This window comes from Rhinichthys klamathensis, unplaced genomic scaffold (genome assembly GCF_029890125.1).
Source record: "Rhinichthys klamathensis goyatoka isolate OS25496 unplaced genomic scaffold, OSU_Roscu_1.1 h1tg000048l_1, whole genome shotgun sequence".
In the NCBI taxonomy this organism is placed as follows: Eukaryota; Metazoa; Chordata; class Actinopteri; order Cypriniformes; family Leuciscidae; genus Rhinichthys; species Rhinichthys klamathensis.
In genome coordinates, this window is record NW_026606594.1 from 2,248,667 (window position 1) to 2,266,205 (window position 17,539).

Sequence of the window (17,539 nt, forward strand, 5' to 3'; positions counted from 1 at the left end):
ACTCAGCATGAGTGCTGTATTGTTTGTGTGTGAGTGTGTTGATGTTGTGTTTACAGTCCTGAGCAGTTACACATCTGACTCTGTTCAGGGTTCAATAAGTTATATTACCATAACAAAAAATGTACCTTTTTTGAGAAAAACAAAAACACAAAACACATTTTCAGCACATTTATAATGGGGGCCTATTAGGCAAGCATAGCAAATTATAAATATACACAGTGTCATCAAAAGACTTGCATAGGCTATTACTTGTGTTAAGAGATCATTGTGATGAAATTGCTTACTAAACTTGTCTGTGCAACATTATATATAATTTGTAAACTCATGTCATGAGGATGCCCCGTAGACTTCCATTGTAAGTGAATTACTGAAACACAATTTCGGTTTGTTTATACAAACTGAGAGACGAGTCTAAATAGTTTTAACGGCATGTCACAAATGCTGTTCATAAAGCTTCAACGTGAACTGAGCTCAGAATTTTGCCATCTTCAGCGACCGACTTTACCAGAATTTAACAAACTCGTGACATGATAAAAATGGCTGAGCTGAGTCAGGGTGCGAAACAGATCTGTGTGACCCCTAGACGCCCATGATGCTGGTTCAACGAGTTCATGAGGAATTTCTTCCGCTCGTTTTAGTTCCAGATGAAAGCACTCAAAGAGAGAATTATCCCCCCCTACACACACACACACACACATTCACAAAGTTCCACATTTCCTTTTCCCCAGCTTACAAATAACAAAACGAGTGAACCAAGCCTGAACAAACTCCAATTTTTTTATTTATTTCAGCTTTGGTTTGCTGATTGAAGGCCAACCTGCCTTTTGCCCTTTAACTGATATGAAAATAAACGAAAATCTAATAAATAAATAGTTCTATCCTCAGTGAAGAAGTGTAATAATTTCCTCATGAGACTAATTATCGCACTAAGCATTCTGTGTGGAAGCCTTCTCCGCCTGTTTCAAGATAACTGCTCAAATGTCTTCCCTTCGAAACATGCATCACTCCAAGGACATTTTGACATGAATTAAGCACTATTCTCTTTACAAAGGAGAAGTGATTTCTTTTCTCAGTAAAATGTGCCAGTCTCTCCGTTTCATGAAAAGCTCATGTTCTTGAGGAAATATATAGATTTCAGGAACTAAAACAGATTCGAGGAACAGATTTTTAACATATATATTTATATATATATATATATGTATGTATATATACTAGGGCTGTCAAATGATTAATCGTGATTAATCACATCCAAAATAAAAGTTTTTTTTACATAATATATGTGGGTGCACTGTGTATAATTATTTTATATATATAAATACACACACATGCTTGTATATATTTAAGAAATATTTTCATGTATATACTGTGTATAGATTTATATATAATTTATATTATATATAAATATTTTATATATAAATAATATTTTTTTCTTAAATATACATGCATGTGTGTATTTATATATATACAAAATAATTATACACAGTGCACCCACATATATTATGTAAAAAAAACTTTTATTTTGGATGTGATTAATCGTGATTAATCATTTGACAGCCCTAATATATGCTTGTGATTAATCACAAATATGTGATATGTGATTAATCACATCTAATATAAAAGTTTGCATACCGGTATATATATATATATATATATATATATATATATATATATATATATATATATAGATAAGATAAGATAGATATACATACAAACTTTTGTTACATGCGATTAGTCGTGATTAATCGGTTTGACAACACTATATATATATATAAATAAAGAGAAACTAAGCTGTAAAAAGGCCACTCAGAAATCATAATTATGACAATAAATAAATAAATAAATTTGAGGGAGATATTTCTCCCTCAATATATATTTTTTTAAAAATGGCAATATATTTTTATAATTTTTTATTTAATTAATAAATGAATCTGTCAATTAAATATGTTAAAATCGCATTAAAAATGCCATTTATCAATTGAAGCAAGGGTGAACAACTACTGTTTTTAGTTTAAGAAACAAATATATAAATGTATAAAACTAGCATTATGCCGTAAATGTACTGTCTTACAATGTAAAGGTAAAAACTTTTTATTTTTTTATTACCCAGCACACAAATCGTCTGAATCCATCCTGAGGCCTGCATATGAACATGTGTACTGTGGCTGAGTTTATACATGCAGTATTTACAGATTAGAAGTGAAAACAGCCATGAAGAAACATTCACAAACTCTCATTTCGCTTTAAAGCGATGAGGTGATTTGTCATTCTATTCAAAAGAACAAGGCCTAGAGTTAAAGATAAGCGACAGATAAAGAGAAAAAGGCTGGAGGTAGAGAGAACAGACACCGACCTCTGGACTCGATTCATCCATCTCTTGCAGAAGGACCCTATTCTCTCCGCGGAGACGCCCAAATCTTTGATCGACTTAAAGGACATTTCTGCATGCGCCGCGGGAAAAGCCGCCCGCTCGGGTCCCCACGGCAACCGCTGCTCAGCTACCCCCACCCCAATAAATCCCCCGGCAGTTACCACAGTGATAAGGGTGCCCCTCGCCACCGATCAAAAAGCAATAATGGCGAAAAAAGCGAGCATGACACAGGCACGGAGGCCAAGAGCCAGAAACTCACTCGGATACACAGAGAGAGGGATGGGACTGCGAGTGTCAGGGTGTTGTGCGTGTATGTGTGCGCTTGTGTGTCACAATTAGTAATTGTTTCGTTCGACAAGGCCTGACTGCAGGAATACAAAGGCACAAGTCACAGGAAGCCTGTAACAGTGTGCTGTAGGGCACTCGCACACACTGGCCTGCGGTTGGGAATCAAGAACCAGTTCTATAAAAAAGAAGAAAGAAAAAAAAAGAGCTGGAATCGAATTAATTTCATGACATTCAATTTCAGTTCTCGAACATTATTCCTTCTTAGATGGAACACTACAATGAAATACTTAAATGGTGTAATGGAATTACAGCAGGATTCATTATTTGGTGCTAAAAGAATCAACAATGAATCCTTATGTGGAATCATACATTTCTTACAATTCCCTGCAAAGGACTAAAGGCTTGTTCACACCAATAACTATAAAGATAACCATAATGATAACTATATTAGCTTTCACACCAGCAGACAATATCGTTCTGTTTATTATTAGCGTGCTGCAGTTTTGTCGTCTGACACTTTAAATGCTCGAGCTTTATAAAGTCGGTATGGATTTTGATTGGTTGTCAATGCTTTTATCGTTCATCAGCTGTAAAAAAAAAACTTTGCGGTTACCATTATAGTTGTAGTGCGCTATTCTTATAAATTGAGAATGATTTTTAGGACTATATCTTTCTTGTTTTCGTGAAACTTATCATCCTTGGTGTGAACAGGCCTTAAGGAGAGAAGCCACTGACAGTTTAAACACGATGTCCTTTATTTGGACCATCTTTCTTTCACTCATCTGTGCTGACAAGGTAGAAAGAAAAAGAACCAGACACAAGGTTAAAATAAAAGTGTTTTGTGTTTGTGTGTGTGTGTTTGTCTGTCTGAATGTAAGTCCTGAGGCTTAGATTAAGTTGTCAAGTGGATCCACGACTGCCATAGCATTCTCTCTCTCTCTCTCTCCTTCTACCTACTTCCATCTCAATTTAAGTCAATTGTCTGCCTTAATGGCTTAACTAGACCTTCCATCAGCCTGGGCTGCTCTTAAGGTGTGTGTGGGGGGATTGCTGATGTAAGGAACTCTGATAGGCCGCAGGCTCACACACACACACACACACTCACTCACTCACTCACTCATGTACTTACAAGCAAGGACAATAACACTGCAAGCCAGCAAAGCAATCATTTGTGCATCTAAAGACGGCCTGGTTGGTTACATAAACGCAATATAACAAATTATGGTTGGAGCACTTCACATTTTCATCTGTGTGACTATAATAATTATACAGACTGCGTGCACTGCATATGTATATCCATTTGTGTTATTCAGTGTTTAAAACGCTTCATCTGTGTGGCTAGTTAAAGTATGTGGACCTGAACGTCTACAGTGAGAGAAATTTAATAAATTAATACAGTTATATAAAGGTACAGTGTGTTAACGGTGTCACGGTGTGCTGATAGGGAACGAAAAGATGAAAAAAAAAAATGCAAGTAGACTGTGAAAACGAAGCTAATTTGGATACAAAATCCCTCTTCCACCCATTCCACACACATTAGTTGACAGGCAGCTGGGGGGGAAGTCACAAACCTGTAATTTCCTCGGTTTAAAAAAAGCACAGCTGACAAATGTGTGTGTGTGTAAGCAGGAGAGAGTGAGAAAGAGTATGAAAAAGTGATTTTTACTTATTTTTCCAATCATCACTAGAAGTTAACGCCGCCTGTCTGACAGCTGTGCTGTCGTATCTCTCTCTCTCGCTGGCGACAGGTGATGCTTTAATTCCACTCATCAGTTAAGCTTTATGATCCTAATTAATCTCATTGGTCATAAAAACAAGGCGTTCTGCTCCGAGCGCTGAAAAATACTCAATCCATCCACACTTAATAGGGAAGATTTATCTCTGTTTCTCCACGGTTCATTTATCGCTTTATTTCTCTGTCTTTCTTTAAACGTGTCATAATTCCGGGCTTGTCAGTCACGTTTATGATGGTGAAATCATCCGTTCAGTGACCCTGTATGCTAAATGTCCCATTTGGTGTCAAATGCGTGAGAATTAAATATTTATGGCGATTTTGTTTAGCACATAATGGCTTTGTCTAAAAACCTAGTGAGCTGCCTTGTTTGGCAGCGTAAGATCGTACAAATAATCAAATCGTACACAATTAGTTATCATTGGCAAGTAGAAACGTTCAAATCGTACCCATTTTTGGGCATCCTTGTTACGTACAAACATCCATATCGAATGCATTTAAGAGGCTCACGTACATCTTAACGTTCAAACTACATATTTTGGGTGTCGTGGGGCCATATGAGCATTTAAACAGTAAAAAAAAAAAAACAATCAAATAATTTTGGGTACATATTTTTCGTGCTTCATAGGCACATACTGTATGAATGTTTTAACCGTACACATTTTCTGGGCAACAAAGGCACATACTAACATTCAAACAGTGTAAAAAACGGTAAAAATGCACATTTTTGAGCCATCGTGTATGAATACTGAATTCGTAAACTTTTTTTTTCGGTATCATAAGCACATATGAACATTTAAACTGTCCCAATTTTTGGGCAACATAGGCATGTACCAACATTCAAAATGTAGACGTTTTTGAATACACGTACCAACATTCAAACGTTGCACATTTTGGCATTGAAGGCTGTGCGACTGTTGTATGATGTGCAAATTTAGAGATATCATAGGCACATATGCAAATTTCAACCGTCTACATTTTTGGACAAAGTAACCACATACCAACGTTCAAAAATATCATTTTTGGCATTGAAGGCTGTGCAAAACGTTCAAACCGTACACAATTTTTGGGCATCATAGGCATATATGAACATTCGAACCGTACAAACGTTAAAACAGTACATTTTCTTTTTTCATTGTAAGCTTTGCGAACATTTAAAAGGTACACATTATTGGGTGTTCGAGCCACGTGCATGCTTTCAAATTGCATTGGGCATCATCATCAATATGTTCAAACTGCTTTAAAACCTGTCAATGTTCAATCTTATGATGCCCAGAAAATGCTGTCTAGATAGGCAGCTTACTAGGATCTGAAACAGCCAATGATGTCCTTTCATATGTCCTGACCAAGGTAAGTAGACTTACACACACACACACACACACAAATTTCACACATCAAGGTCAGTCAGGCAGTGCGACTCCAGGAAGATATTTCATGTCTTCACGTTCGTCACCTGTCAGGAAGATGTCAAACTCAGAATATATTTAGAAAAAAGAAGAAAAAAAATCACCTAGGACAAACCGCTTCCTGTATACATCACATACAAAGTCAGTTGGCAACAAAGAAAAATAAAAATGATGATTTTTCAAGGTCTGAGCGGAGATATTTCCAAGCACAGCCAGAAAAAAATGCCAGCTTAACTGCAAAGAATGACAGGCATCGGCGCGTGCGAGCGAGCGCGTGTGTGAGATGTACAAAACTGTTCTGTTAATCACTCCACTTGTTAAAAGTGTGAAGGGGAGGTGGGTGCTATAGACGTTTCCATGGCAACTCTTGAAACGCGAGAAGCCGATGTGATAAATGTCACACTTGCTAATGAAGCAGCGAGCTGGAGAGATGCTGTCTTTCTGCGCTAACGAGGAGACGCACACACAAGCCGTAAAAACACAACAACAGCCTTGATTTATCCAGAAACATTTTTAACTCGCTCCATAAAAAACTGCATTACTTCAATTTAAAATGACGACCCCACCAGAGCACTAAATGGACATGCTAAAAAATAAAAAATAAATACTCTGGGTTCTGAACAGTTTTATTGAATTTTTCATAGGTGGTAAATCATAAAAAAAAACTGACAAGAAATCAAAATTGACCTTATTTACTTTCTTGATAAATGTCCCCTGTCTTATTCTGTGCAATTCATCGATGCGTGATGTTTTGAAGAACAAGAGGTTTCATATTTTTCCTCCACTAAAACTTTCTAAAAATGTATCTTGATGAAATTAAGGCAATATGGGCAGTGTAAACAGTCGAAACTAACACAATCATAAGTCAATCTAATTTGCGATGGATAACAAGTCCTACATTATTATTATTATTATTATGAAAATTTTGGCCAATACCAATAACCGATAATTCTTTATGTTTGAAAGCTGAGAGCCGATATATTGGCCGATAAATCTAAATCAACAAAATGGCACTCACTTTGTTTGTTCGGATATAATAATTTGTTCAGAACTAGATTAAAAGTGCAATTCATACATTCAAACACTTGAATACACATATTATTTGCTGTTTATTCAGTTTTGAATTAAAATTAATTTAGATAAAATCAGTGATCTGTCCTAATATAAATTATTTATTATAGGTGTTATGTTTTTATAAAAAAAAACATAACACCTTTTGTAGTTTGGCATGATGGATGGATGGATGGATGAAAGGATGGATGAAAGGATGGATGGATGGATGGATAGATAGACCCACATACTAAACAAAACAAAACATTTGAATTAAAATGCCATTTTAAAAGCACTGTCATGCTTTTCGACAAAATATTAACTAATTCTTTCATCACTAACTAATATTGCATTGAATATTAAAAAGTCAAATTAAAGTAATACATTGTTTTAAAGACTTACTAAACTTCACGATAAATCCAATATAATTAAGAACGGACACCAGTGGACAACTATTGTCAGAAAATATCAGTCAAACCGATTATTAATCTCTAGTTTTTTTATATTTTCTTGTGGTCGTTTTCCACCCTTTCCATCACACAAACTAATCCACATCTTAAATAAGTTTGTACGCAGAAATCCCATCCTCTTACAGAGAGCTGAAACAAAGCAGCCGTGTTTCCTCGCAAATGTTTATGGACTGAAGTGCTTATGAGGAAAAGTGCTCCGCAAATGACACTACACACTGCGCACTTAAACTCGCGGCTCCAAGCACTTTTGCTGCTGAAAGCAGCTTGAGTGGAAATCTGAGGCAACAGTGTGACAGGATTGCCAAAATCCTGACAACACTACCAGGATTTTTTATTGCCTCCCTGTTGCTATGGAAACCGGGTGGAGCTGGGGACGAGCGACTGATGCTGCTGCGAATGGCTGAGTCGGGCCGTCCGTTCATCTCCAAAAGACACACACACACACAGGAATTGGATGCTGTGTTATGGGCTGTCATCCAGTACTAGAGGGGTGTCAGCATGCATGTCGAGCTGTGTGTGTGTGTGTGTGTGTGTGTGTGTGGCTGGCAGGCATACAGCAGGTGCAGAAGGTGGAGTATATCAAACATCAGGAGCAATCATAATGACCAGAAGTTGGACCACCATCAAACTTCTACAGGTCAGCAAATCCTGGCCCGCGGCTCACCTGTTGTATATGTGTGTGTGTGAGATAACATCTGGACAGCAGGTCCTTCATCTGACAACAACCCATCTGCTCACCTGTTTCACTCTCAATTCTTCTCCATCACCCTTTCATTTCCTTTACAGTCCGTTAATCTCTTAAATAACCTCTGAAACTATTGGAAGTTTGAACACAGGGCGCATTTTCACAGCTTGAAGCCCTTAAAGGGATACTCCACCCAACAATGAAAATTCTGTCATCATTTACTCGCCCTCAAGTTGTTGCAAACCTGTATGAGTTTCTTTCTTCTGCTGAACACAAAGGAAGATATTTTGAAGAACGATTGGAACTTTGGCACCATTGACTTCCATAGTAGAAAACAAAAATACTATGGAAGTCAATGGTATTTGTAAAAACTTGAGGGTGAGTAAATGATGACAGAATTTTCATTGTTGGGTGGAGTATCTCTTTAAGCCAGAAGATCCCAAATGAAAAAATTGTCACATCTTCTAATAAAAAGTGTTCATTTTGGTTAAGGAAACCCTTTTAAAAACAGTTATTATTTGTACACTTCAATTTGGGGAGCCCAGTGGTGCAAATATAATGCACTTCACCATTATAGACACATTCGCAAAATATTTTTTTGTTGAAATAAATGGCATTTTAATTAAAATGTATTGTTTAGTGGGTCAATGACAAATGAGAGTGATCAAGATAAAAGAAAGGACAAATCTTTTCAAATCTATTTTAAAACACGCATGCCAGGATCTTAAAAATGTATTCTTTGTGTTCACACATTCAAGTGACTCTTTTTAAAAAATGTTTCAAATACATTTTTCACAAATATCATGAATTATTCACTGAGAAATATCATTATCATTATATTGTTTGTAGAGAGCCATACATGGCATTTTACAACTTATCTATCTATCTATCTATCTATCTATCTATCTATCTATCTATCTATCTATCTATCTATCTATCTATCTATCTATCTATCTATCTATCTATCTATCATCTATCTATATATCTATCTATCTATCCATCCATCCATCCATCCATCCATCCATCCATCCATCCATCCATCCATCTATCTATGAAAAACCACAAAATATTTTATATTATTTTGATTTTGTATTCCTATAATGAATATTTTACATCAGGACAGATCACTGATTTTGTTCGGTACAAAAAAACAATATCTAAATGAATTTCAATTCAAAACTTAACCCTCTGGGGACCAGAAACGCGCGGGCGCGTTTTGCTCGTTTTTTTTCACATAGCAGAAAAATAGACTTAAAGTACTACCATCATTTCTGTTCATATAGAGTTAAGAAATATGAGAAAATAATCTGTTAAATGTCTACTTTTTTATGTGCCCACATACAATCGAAATAAAATATTGTGCTTTTGTAAAATAAAGAAAATAAACAGGGTGTGCGTTCTGCCTCTCGGTCACCGTGAACTTTTTTTCTGGAGCACGTCTCTAATCTTCAACACAACTCAGCTAAAACTATTCACCCAGCCATAAGCAATATATCTTTTAAATCATTTGAGTTTGTACTTTTAAATGATCCGATTCAAAACTAAAATTATTATTCTCCGTTTATGTCATCTATATAAAAAGAGAGACGTGTCAGCCCGTCTCATTATCGTTCTCTCAGCTGATTATCTCTGGTAATGTGACACGCCCACGGAGAGCACGCGCTATTCAAACGCAAATATGTGAAGCAACACATTGAGACGCGTTAACGCCCATAAACTCTGAAAACACACATTATTTTTTAGTCAGATTAATCTACTGTCGTCTTGCGCGGCTATATGAGGAACAATCCTGGGACACTTACCACTGGATTTATTTTCACTGCGAGGATGAACAGATTCAGCTGAGAAGTAAGTGTTTTATGCAAGTGCTTTGTTCTAATCGCGATATAGAATAACGTAGTGTCTGTAAACGGAAAAATAGCATACTGTTAAATGTGAATCGTGTGTGTGTGTGTGTGTGAATGAATGAATGAATGAATGAATGAATGAATGAACGCACAGATACGCACTGTTACAGACTAAATAACAGACAACATTTCTCGTTTTGGATAAAGTTTTTACTCTAAAATAGACATCAAATAAGCTTTTTTAGGAGTTTCTGCTCATATGTTAAATATATAGTAGGCCTATGTTTTGTCAATAAACTAATCAACTAAGATGTTATAGTGTTTGTTCAAGCTATATCAAAATAATGAATCCTCAACTTTGAAATATGTATGATCAAACTAAGACATTTATGGAGAAAGACAATTTTCTTTTCAAGATGTTTCCAACTCTAACTTTGAACTGAAATAAAACCATGTCTATATGGTGAAGGGTGTGTGATAGAAGTGTCCAGACGTATGCACCCTGTATTTTCCTTATATAAATCCAAACAATCTAAAAGCCATTCTTTTTTTAAATCTCCTCATTCTTTGTGCAAGGCTCCTGTAATGATATGGCCTGATAGCACCTAATAGGGCCATTATGGGAGGGTCTTTGTCTTTCTCAGGTGTGGAATGCCATACATATTAATGAGAGATCAAGCCTCCTGCATAAAGCTTTCTCAAACAAAACACGTCATTAAAAATGTAAAAGACTTTATTGACTTATCTGAATGAGTAGTCAGGATGATTCTCACATAGTTTTGGAGCAAATATTCTAGGCTATGTGATACAATTTTCAAAAGTCTTGTGAAGAAATAATCAATATGTGTTTTGTGGTCTTATTTCAGCAACTTTTATTTTTATTTTTTTCAATAACCACGCATAAACATTATTCTATTAAAAATACAAAAATGTACATACATGTTGCTCAGATATCATGGATGCCAAGTTTGTGCTATATAGAGTGAATTTACACCTTTGCCATTAACATGTTTATAAATAACTGAAAAAAGCACAAATGTCAGTGCATGTCAAAACATCCCAAGGGCCCCAAAAACACTCTGGTCCCCAGAGGGTTAATAAACAGCATATTCAAGTAAGTATGTTCAGTCTCATCAAGAATCTGTGTGTATGAAATGCACTTTTAATCTAGTTTTGAATAAATGATTTTATCTGAACAAACAAAATGAGTGTCATGTCACTGACCCATGTGGTTTGTGGTTCACCCCAGAGCTCCCTGTTTACTCTTCTCTAAACATCTCCTTTCTAAACAGAGAGAAGATTCTTTGCAGAAAACTACAGATTGCCGCGCACAAAAGAAAACATTTGATTTGCTTCAGTGACACGTGGAGTTAAATTACTCCTGCTTGTGAACTAAACCACAATGCATGCCTTCAATCGTCTGCAAAACGCAGAACAGATGAGCTGTCTTTCCTCAGAGGATAGAGTGCGCCACGCTCCCTCCGTTCGGTCATGTCTTCCTCTCAGCAAGTGCTCCCATTCTTAGGACATTCAGACCCTTCCAGATGCCTTAATTAGACCGGGCTTAACTTCATCATGGCTCGCCAAATACTACACGCTGCTAGAGCGATCATTTAAAAACCGAATGGGAATGGAGTAAAGCATGTTGGTCTAATTCAAAAACGTCAATAAACGAAATGAACAAAGCTGCACCCATGCTGGGCAGTAGCACGTATTTCCCCGGGTGTCGTAGATGTATCAGGCCGGTGAGTCACGGCAGGATTAGCCAACGCCGTGAGCTAGTCTTTCACGGCCTTATTGTTCTTCCTCCCTCCGCTTTTAATTCCTTTCGTCTGTCCATCAGTGCCGAGGGGCGCCACATATCTCGCATTCTCGATTTGTCAAAAACGATACGGCGAGAAGATGTGCGCTAACTTCCAGTCAGCGTCTTGTGTGGAACTTTCAGGAGCGACTAGCTTTGCAGACAAACGCAAGTTCTCCCATCAAGCCATTTATTAGGGAGGTGTGTAAAAACGCGCAGAAGTTTCATTAGGACGCATTAGGGGAGGTGTTCGTTTTCATTACCGTTTATGGGACGGAAAAATGCCGTCATTAACATCTGAACAGATGGCGGAGACGAGATTAGATCGTTCTCCTTTCGCAAGAACCACCTCCGTGTTTTCACGCTCGCCTGTGAGGAGAGGGGGATGCTTTCAGGAGAGGAAGTAGAGGGATAGGGGAGGGAATAGACGCACACGCAGGGCGAAAAGAAAAGAAAACATGCGAGTAATAAAATAAACAGCGGTAAGCGAGCTTGACGGGATTGAGCTCTGGTGAGCATGAGCTGGCCAAATTACTCCGGCGAGGACTGCAGCATCACACACACACACACACACACACACACACACACACACAATGCTATGACCCAAAGAGAATGAAAGCGCTCTGAACATTTGGCTTCAGAGGCCGTAGCCGAAAAGCACCATATGCTGACAATATGTCAGAGGGGAACCAAGCACACACACACACACACACACACACACAGTACATCTCCTATCTCTGCACCAGTGATGTAATAAGCATTGATGCTTATGTACCAGATAAATAAATGTAAAAAAAATATAGCCACTGAAGAAAAAAAGAAAAATGTGACCAGAAACAGGAATGAACTGAAATGAACCAGGTTTAATTGGATCTAAATGTTGGAAAACGGCTCAGGTTTACAGTCACAATTCAAACACGACTCCAAATACTGTTTTTCTTATACAGTAGTACTTAGTTCAAACTCAAACACATGCAATAATTACTTGAAATTTAGAAATGATACAAATTAGAAGGTCAGACACTCATGTTTTGTGTGCATTGGAGCTAGATGTATCTGAGATAGTGATGTGTGTGTGTGTGTGTGTGGTACAGGTGCATGTCGGTTGAGTTTGTGTCTCTTTATCCATGGCCCAGCGCGTTCGAAAGGAAGAGAGGAGAAAGACTGCGCACTCGTCTAAACGCCACATTGATCTTTCGCTCGGAGAATTCAGACAACCACATTAGAATTCAACATCAGAGACTGCACTGAACACAGACAGCAGATTACAGCCGCTGACGGAGCGTGTGCACGTGTTAGCATGCGAGTGTGTGTGTGTGATATGGACCTGGATGGTCTAAATATAGGAATCTATTCCATTATAATCCCATTATCTCGTTAACAGAGCGAACAACAGACAGTATCAGCAGACTAAACATATCGGACGCTATATCTCACAAACAAACACCAAGATGCTATTGCACCAGTGTTTATGTACCACTTTTTATTTTTCTTAAATTTGAGCAAAAACTGGGGCGAGACTCTATAATTGCTCTTTTAAGCTGGTTATGTTTAATGAATCATCCAGAACTGATTCCACACGATAATGCTGAATCAAACTACGATTAAAAACCGACTACAAAAACACATAATTACGCAAGCATTGGAATTTGACATAATTCTTCCAGAAATAAAGAAATCCGAGCTGGTCGAAGAAACGAAAGATCAGACAAAGAGGAAGAACTGCTGAACAATGACGAGTAGGAGTAAAAAAAAAAAAAAAAAATCTAAATAGCTTTACCTTACATAATGTGATGCATTTTTTAGTGACTTTGTTTTATCAACTGGGATCTATTTGAACTGTTTTCCATGATGGTTTATACTATTACTAATACACGATACATAAGCTAATGCATTTGAATGAAATATTAAGCATTTTAACATTCACAGAGGAAGCAAATGGGGTCGATTTTGATTTCATGTTGTCTAGTGGAAGTCAAGAGTGAGCTATATATAAGGGACTGCAGTGGGCCGGGAGGGAACAAGAAATGAAAGGAAGAAAAAAAGAGGAGAAAAGAAAGATGAGAAGAAGCATTCATGGATTAATCCAGCAGACAGATCACAGCACCTCCGTTCCTGTCGGCTCTCTCCTGCTAAATGTTTCATAAACCTTATTCAGTGTGTGCATACTGTATGTGTGTGATCCACAGAGAGGTCTCTATTAGACTGAATCATTTCTCCACAGAGTGCCCACAAATCTCACGGTTATTCGTGCTTGTAGTGCATACGACATCAAAGTGAAGCATGCAAATATTTCTGTGTGTGTGTTGGTAGCGGTGTGCTCTCTGTCCCGTTCAATGTGCTCATAATTAAGCGTGCTGTGTGCTAATTGAAGGTCTATAAATCGGCATCTTGGCCCCGGGCTCAAGGTCAGACACCTGTAGTATGGCGGGGCTGATTGGGATCAAACTGTTTTCGCAAACGCTCCTGAATTACAAAGGTACATGTAAATACAATACCGGCATCTGGCTCAAAACGGTGTTTCGGCACTCGTGTCCGTTGAAGACAGGTCTCGATTAATGAGGTCTCAATTCGAAAGGGCTGCAGGCAATTATTAACCATCAAACGCACGCTCGCACCTGCGCGTCAGGTCAGAAAGACAAACAAAAGAGCCAGAAGAAAAGCAGATGTGTACGAGGACAGGACAGATGGGACTGAAAGAGGGCTAAAAGCACATGTCTTTCTTGGCAGATGCGTGTTAGAGAGCGGATGAGCGTGGGAAAAGATGTAGTGATTGGGATGGAGCGGTGCCGAGGTGCATAGAGGGATCAATGGGATCGACTAGAGAGCGCTTTGTTAAAAGTAGTTAACTCACAATCTCGCCATAGGCTGTGTGTAAAAATGTCATTCTCTCTCTTGTGGGAAACTTCTATCTTACTTTTGTGCATTTGGACAAACCCATCATTTTGGTTTGCAATTTACCTTAAAGGCAACATACAATGGCATCTGCAATAATGTGACACATTTCAATAATTATCGCAAACAGCATAATTAATTACTGATATATTGGCTAATATTTATATTTATATATATATATATATATATATATATATATATATTTATATATATCAAGGGCGTAACTTTGGTTACACAAACAGGATTTTGAAAAGTGGGATGGTTGGATGATTTCCCCATAGGAAATTACGCCCGTGATATACAGTATATATATATATACACACACACCGGGCAAAAGTTACCATTACTTTTTCTTAAGTCTCATATGTTGACCATGACTGCATTTATTTGATCAAAAATAAAGGGGGAAAAAAAACAGTAATATTGTACAAATATTATTACAGTCTTCAGTGTCACATGATCCTTCAGAAATTATTCTAATATGATGATTTATTATCAATTTTGGAAACAGCTGTGCTGCCTGATACTTTATTTTATGACCTGTGATACTTTTTTCAGGATTATTTGATGAATAAAAAGTACAGCATTTATTTAAAATAGAAATCTTTTGTAACAATATACACTACCGTTCAAAAGTTTGAGGTCAGTAATTTTTTCTTTTTTTTTTTTTTAAAGAATTTAATACTTTTATTCAGCAAGGATGTGTTAAATTGACAAAAAATGATAGTAAATATTTATATTGTTAGAAAAGATTTCTATTTTGAATAAATGCTGTTATTGTTTACTTTTTTATTCATCGATGAATCCTGAAAAAAGTACAACAGGTTCCCAAAAAAAAAATATTAAGCAGCACAACTGATCCTAAATTGATAATAAATCATAATATTAGAATGATTTCTGAAGGATCGTGTGACACTGAAGACTGGAGTAATGATGCTGAAAATTCAGCTTTGCATCAGAAAAATAAAATATATTTTAAAGTACATTAAAATAGACAACCATTATTTTAAATTGTTTCACAACATTACTGTTTTTGATCAAATAAATAAAAAAACATACAAATTGTAATGTTTCCAAACTTTTAACCAATATATAGATATACTTTTTTAACAATGTATGCTATAATATAATATAATAGATCAGACAAGCCTCTTTATAAGACAGTCTATAAGCAAAGTTGCCACGCAGGTCGCCACCTGTGAACATCCTAAACATCCAACACCAATGAGCCTGTCTGTTCTCTCTAGCCAATCAGCATTGAGCATCGATCTATCCATCTCCTCCCTGAGTTCTGCCACATTAAATTGACCTCCGCCCTGAACTTCACACCGCCGTCAATCAATAGCTACATTTCCCCCGAGCGTCTCAACCTTAGCTCAGAATGCCAGAAGCATCTACAATCTGAGACAAAGAGAGCTCCAGTAGAGTACATCAGCTTTGACTTTCAGATCAGTGAAGAACGCCAGAGACAAAGAAGAAAAATAGAGTGGGACAGAGATTGACGAAGTGAGATGCGCAAGACTGTTCGAAACATCACCGATCTTTAGGGTTAAGAACATTTGCTCAACATGTGTGCTTGCATTACCGCACAGTTTCCATGGGTAACTGGCATGAGGACCATCACCATGACAACAAATGTGTTCCGTCACCCTTTAAATTGAATAATGCTAAGTGTCTCCATTCAATTAGTGACCTTCTCAAATATCTGGGTTCTCTGTGTGTGTGTGTGTACATGTGTAAAAACAGAACGGGTTATGCTATAGCAACAGCTGTAGGCCGTCTACTGCCAACATAGGCAGTGTTGAAAAAACCTCATAGGGGAATCTCATGAGGGAACGAAACGTACAGAGTCCGGGAAGTCACCTGTCAGAGAAAAAAAACAAGAGCCGCAAATCCGTGGCCACATGTTTGCAATTCGTCCCCTCAGTTTATAAAATATCCCCACAGATTCCTAAATTGTTCCCTCGGATTATCAAATCGCGCAGATTAATGAACCATACCCCCAAATTTCCAATCCGTGCGCTCAGATTTGTAAACCATACCATCGGTTCTTCAATCCGTACCCACAAATTCATTCAAGGGTGACAGTGTTTGTCTACCACCACCAAAGACCATTGGGTTTTTTTCCTTTTTTGTCCATACAATGAAAGTCAATGGAGTTCAACATTGTTTTGGACCCCATTCACTTTCACTGTTTGGAAAAGAAAAGCAAGGACATTCTTCAAAATATTGTCCGCAGAAGATATAAATGCATAGAGGTTCGGAATGACGAAAGGATAAATAAATAACAACAGTATTTCACTTTTTGGGTGTACTATCGCTTTCAAATACTGTAGGCGACTCACTAGGTTTGAAAAGTAGGGCGAAGCTTGTGTGAAAACTCGCATTTACTGGGAGATGTTTACGTGACTAAATGAGGACGCACAAGTGCACAAAGATACACACACAGACTCTGACAGAGAGCTGGGGGGCCGTCCATTCCTTTTACTGTCTATGTGTGTGAATATGTAGAAAGGTCAAAAACCAGCTGGACTGCATACATGTATGGGAGTTTATGCGAGTGTGTGTTCATGCAAAAGGTCAGCGTACTAAAACTGCCACTCAACAGGGGGCTTGACTTAAGCACAACTCGTGCCCAGGAGATAGGTTACACTGTACGATTATAGAGTTCTGCTTTACAATAGAAGGGTCATTCATTTTACTCTGTACCAGAGAGAAGCATGTCCATTAAAAACAATGTTCAATTATGTTCAGTGTTCCACAATATTGATGTATTCAACGCGAAAGAAAGAGGTAGTCCTTCTTATAAATACTTGTAAATACTGCTGGGAAAGTACTAAAATAATGGTTATGTGGAATCGGAAAGCAGAATCATTACATTTCTGACAATTCCATCCCTAAACAAAACGGCAATTTGAGAGCACAGACTAACACTCACAGCTGTGAAAAGGCTTTCTTTCTTAAAACATTACGATTAACCACAACTGCAGTACTGCC

At 37.4% G+C, this 17,539-nt stretch overlaps 1 protein-coding gene across 28 annotated transcripts in view; it reads right to left on the bottom strand.

Moving 5' to 3' along the window:
* Positions 1 to 17,539, bottom strand: part of celf2 (cugbp, Elav-like family member 2) — a 178,077-nt gene that overhangs the window by 48,819 nt on the left and 111,719 nt on the right. Inside the window, exon 1 of one of the 28 annotated variants that reach the window (XM_056247527.1) lies at positions 2,351 to 2,455. The exons of the other annotated variants lie outside the window; for them this stretch is intronic. Within the exon in view, the coding sequence (XP_056103502.1) occupies positions 2,351 to 2,436 (86 nt within the window). The 5' untranslated portion in view covers positions 2,437 to 2,455. Of the gene's footprint in view, positions 1 to 2,350; positions 2,456 to 17,539 lie in introns of those variants that run through there. 28 annotated transcript variants of the gene reach the window in all.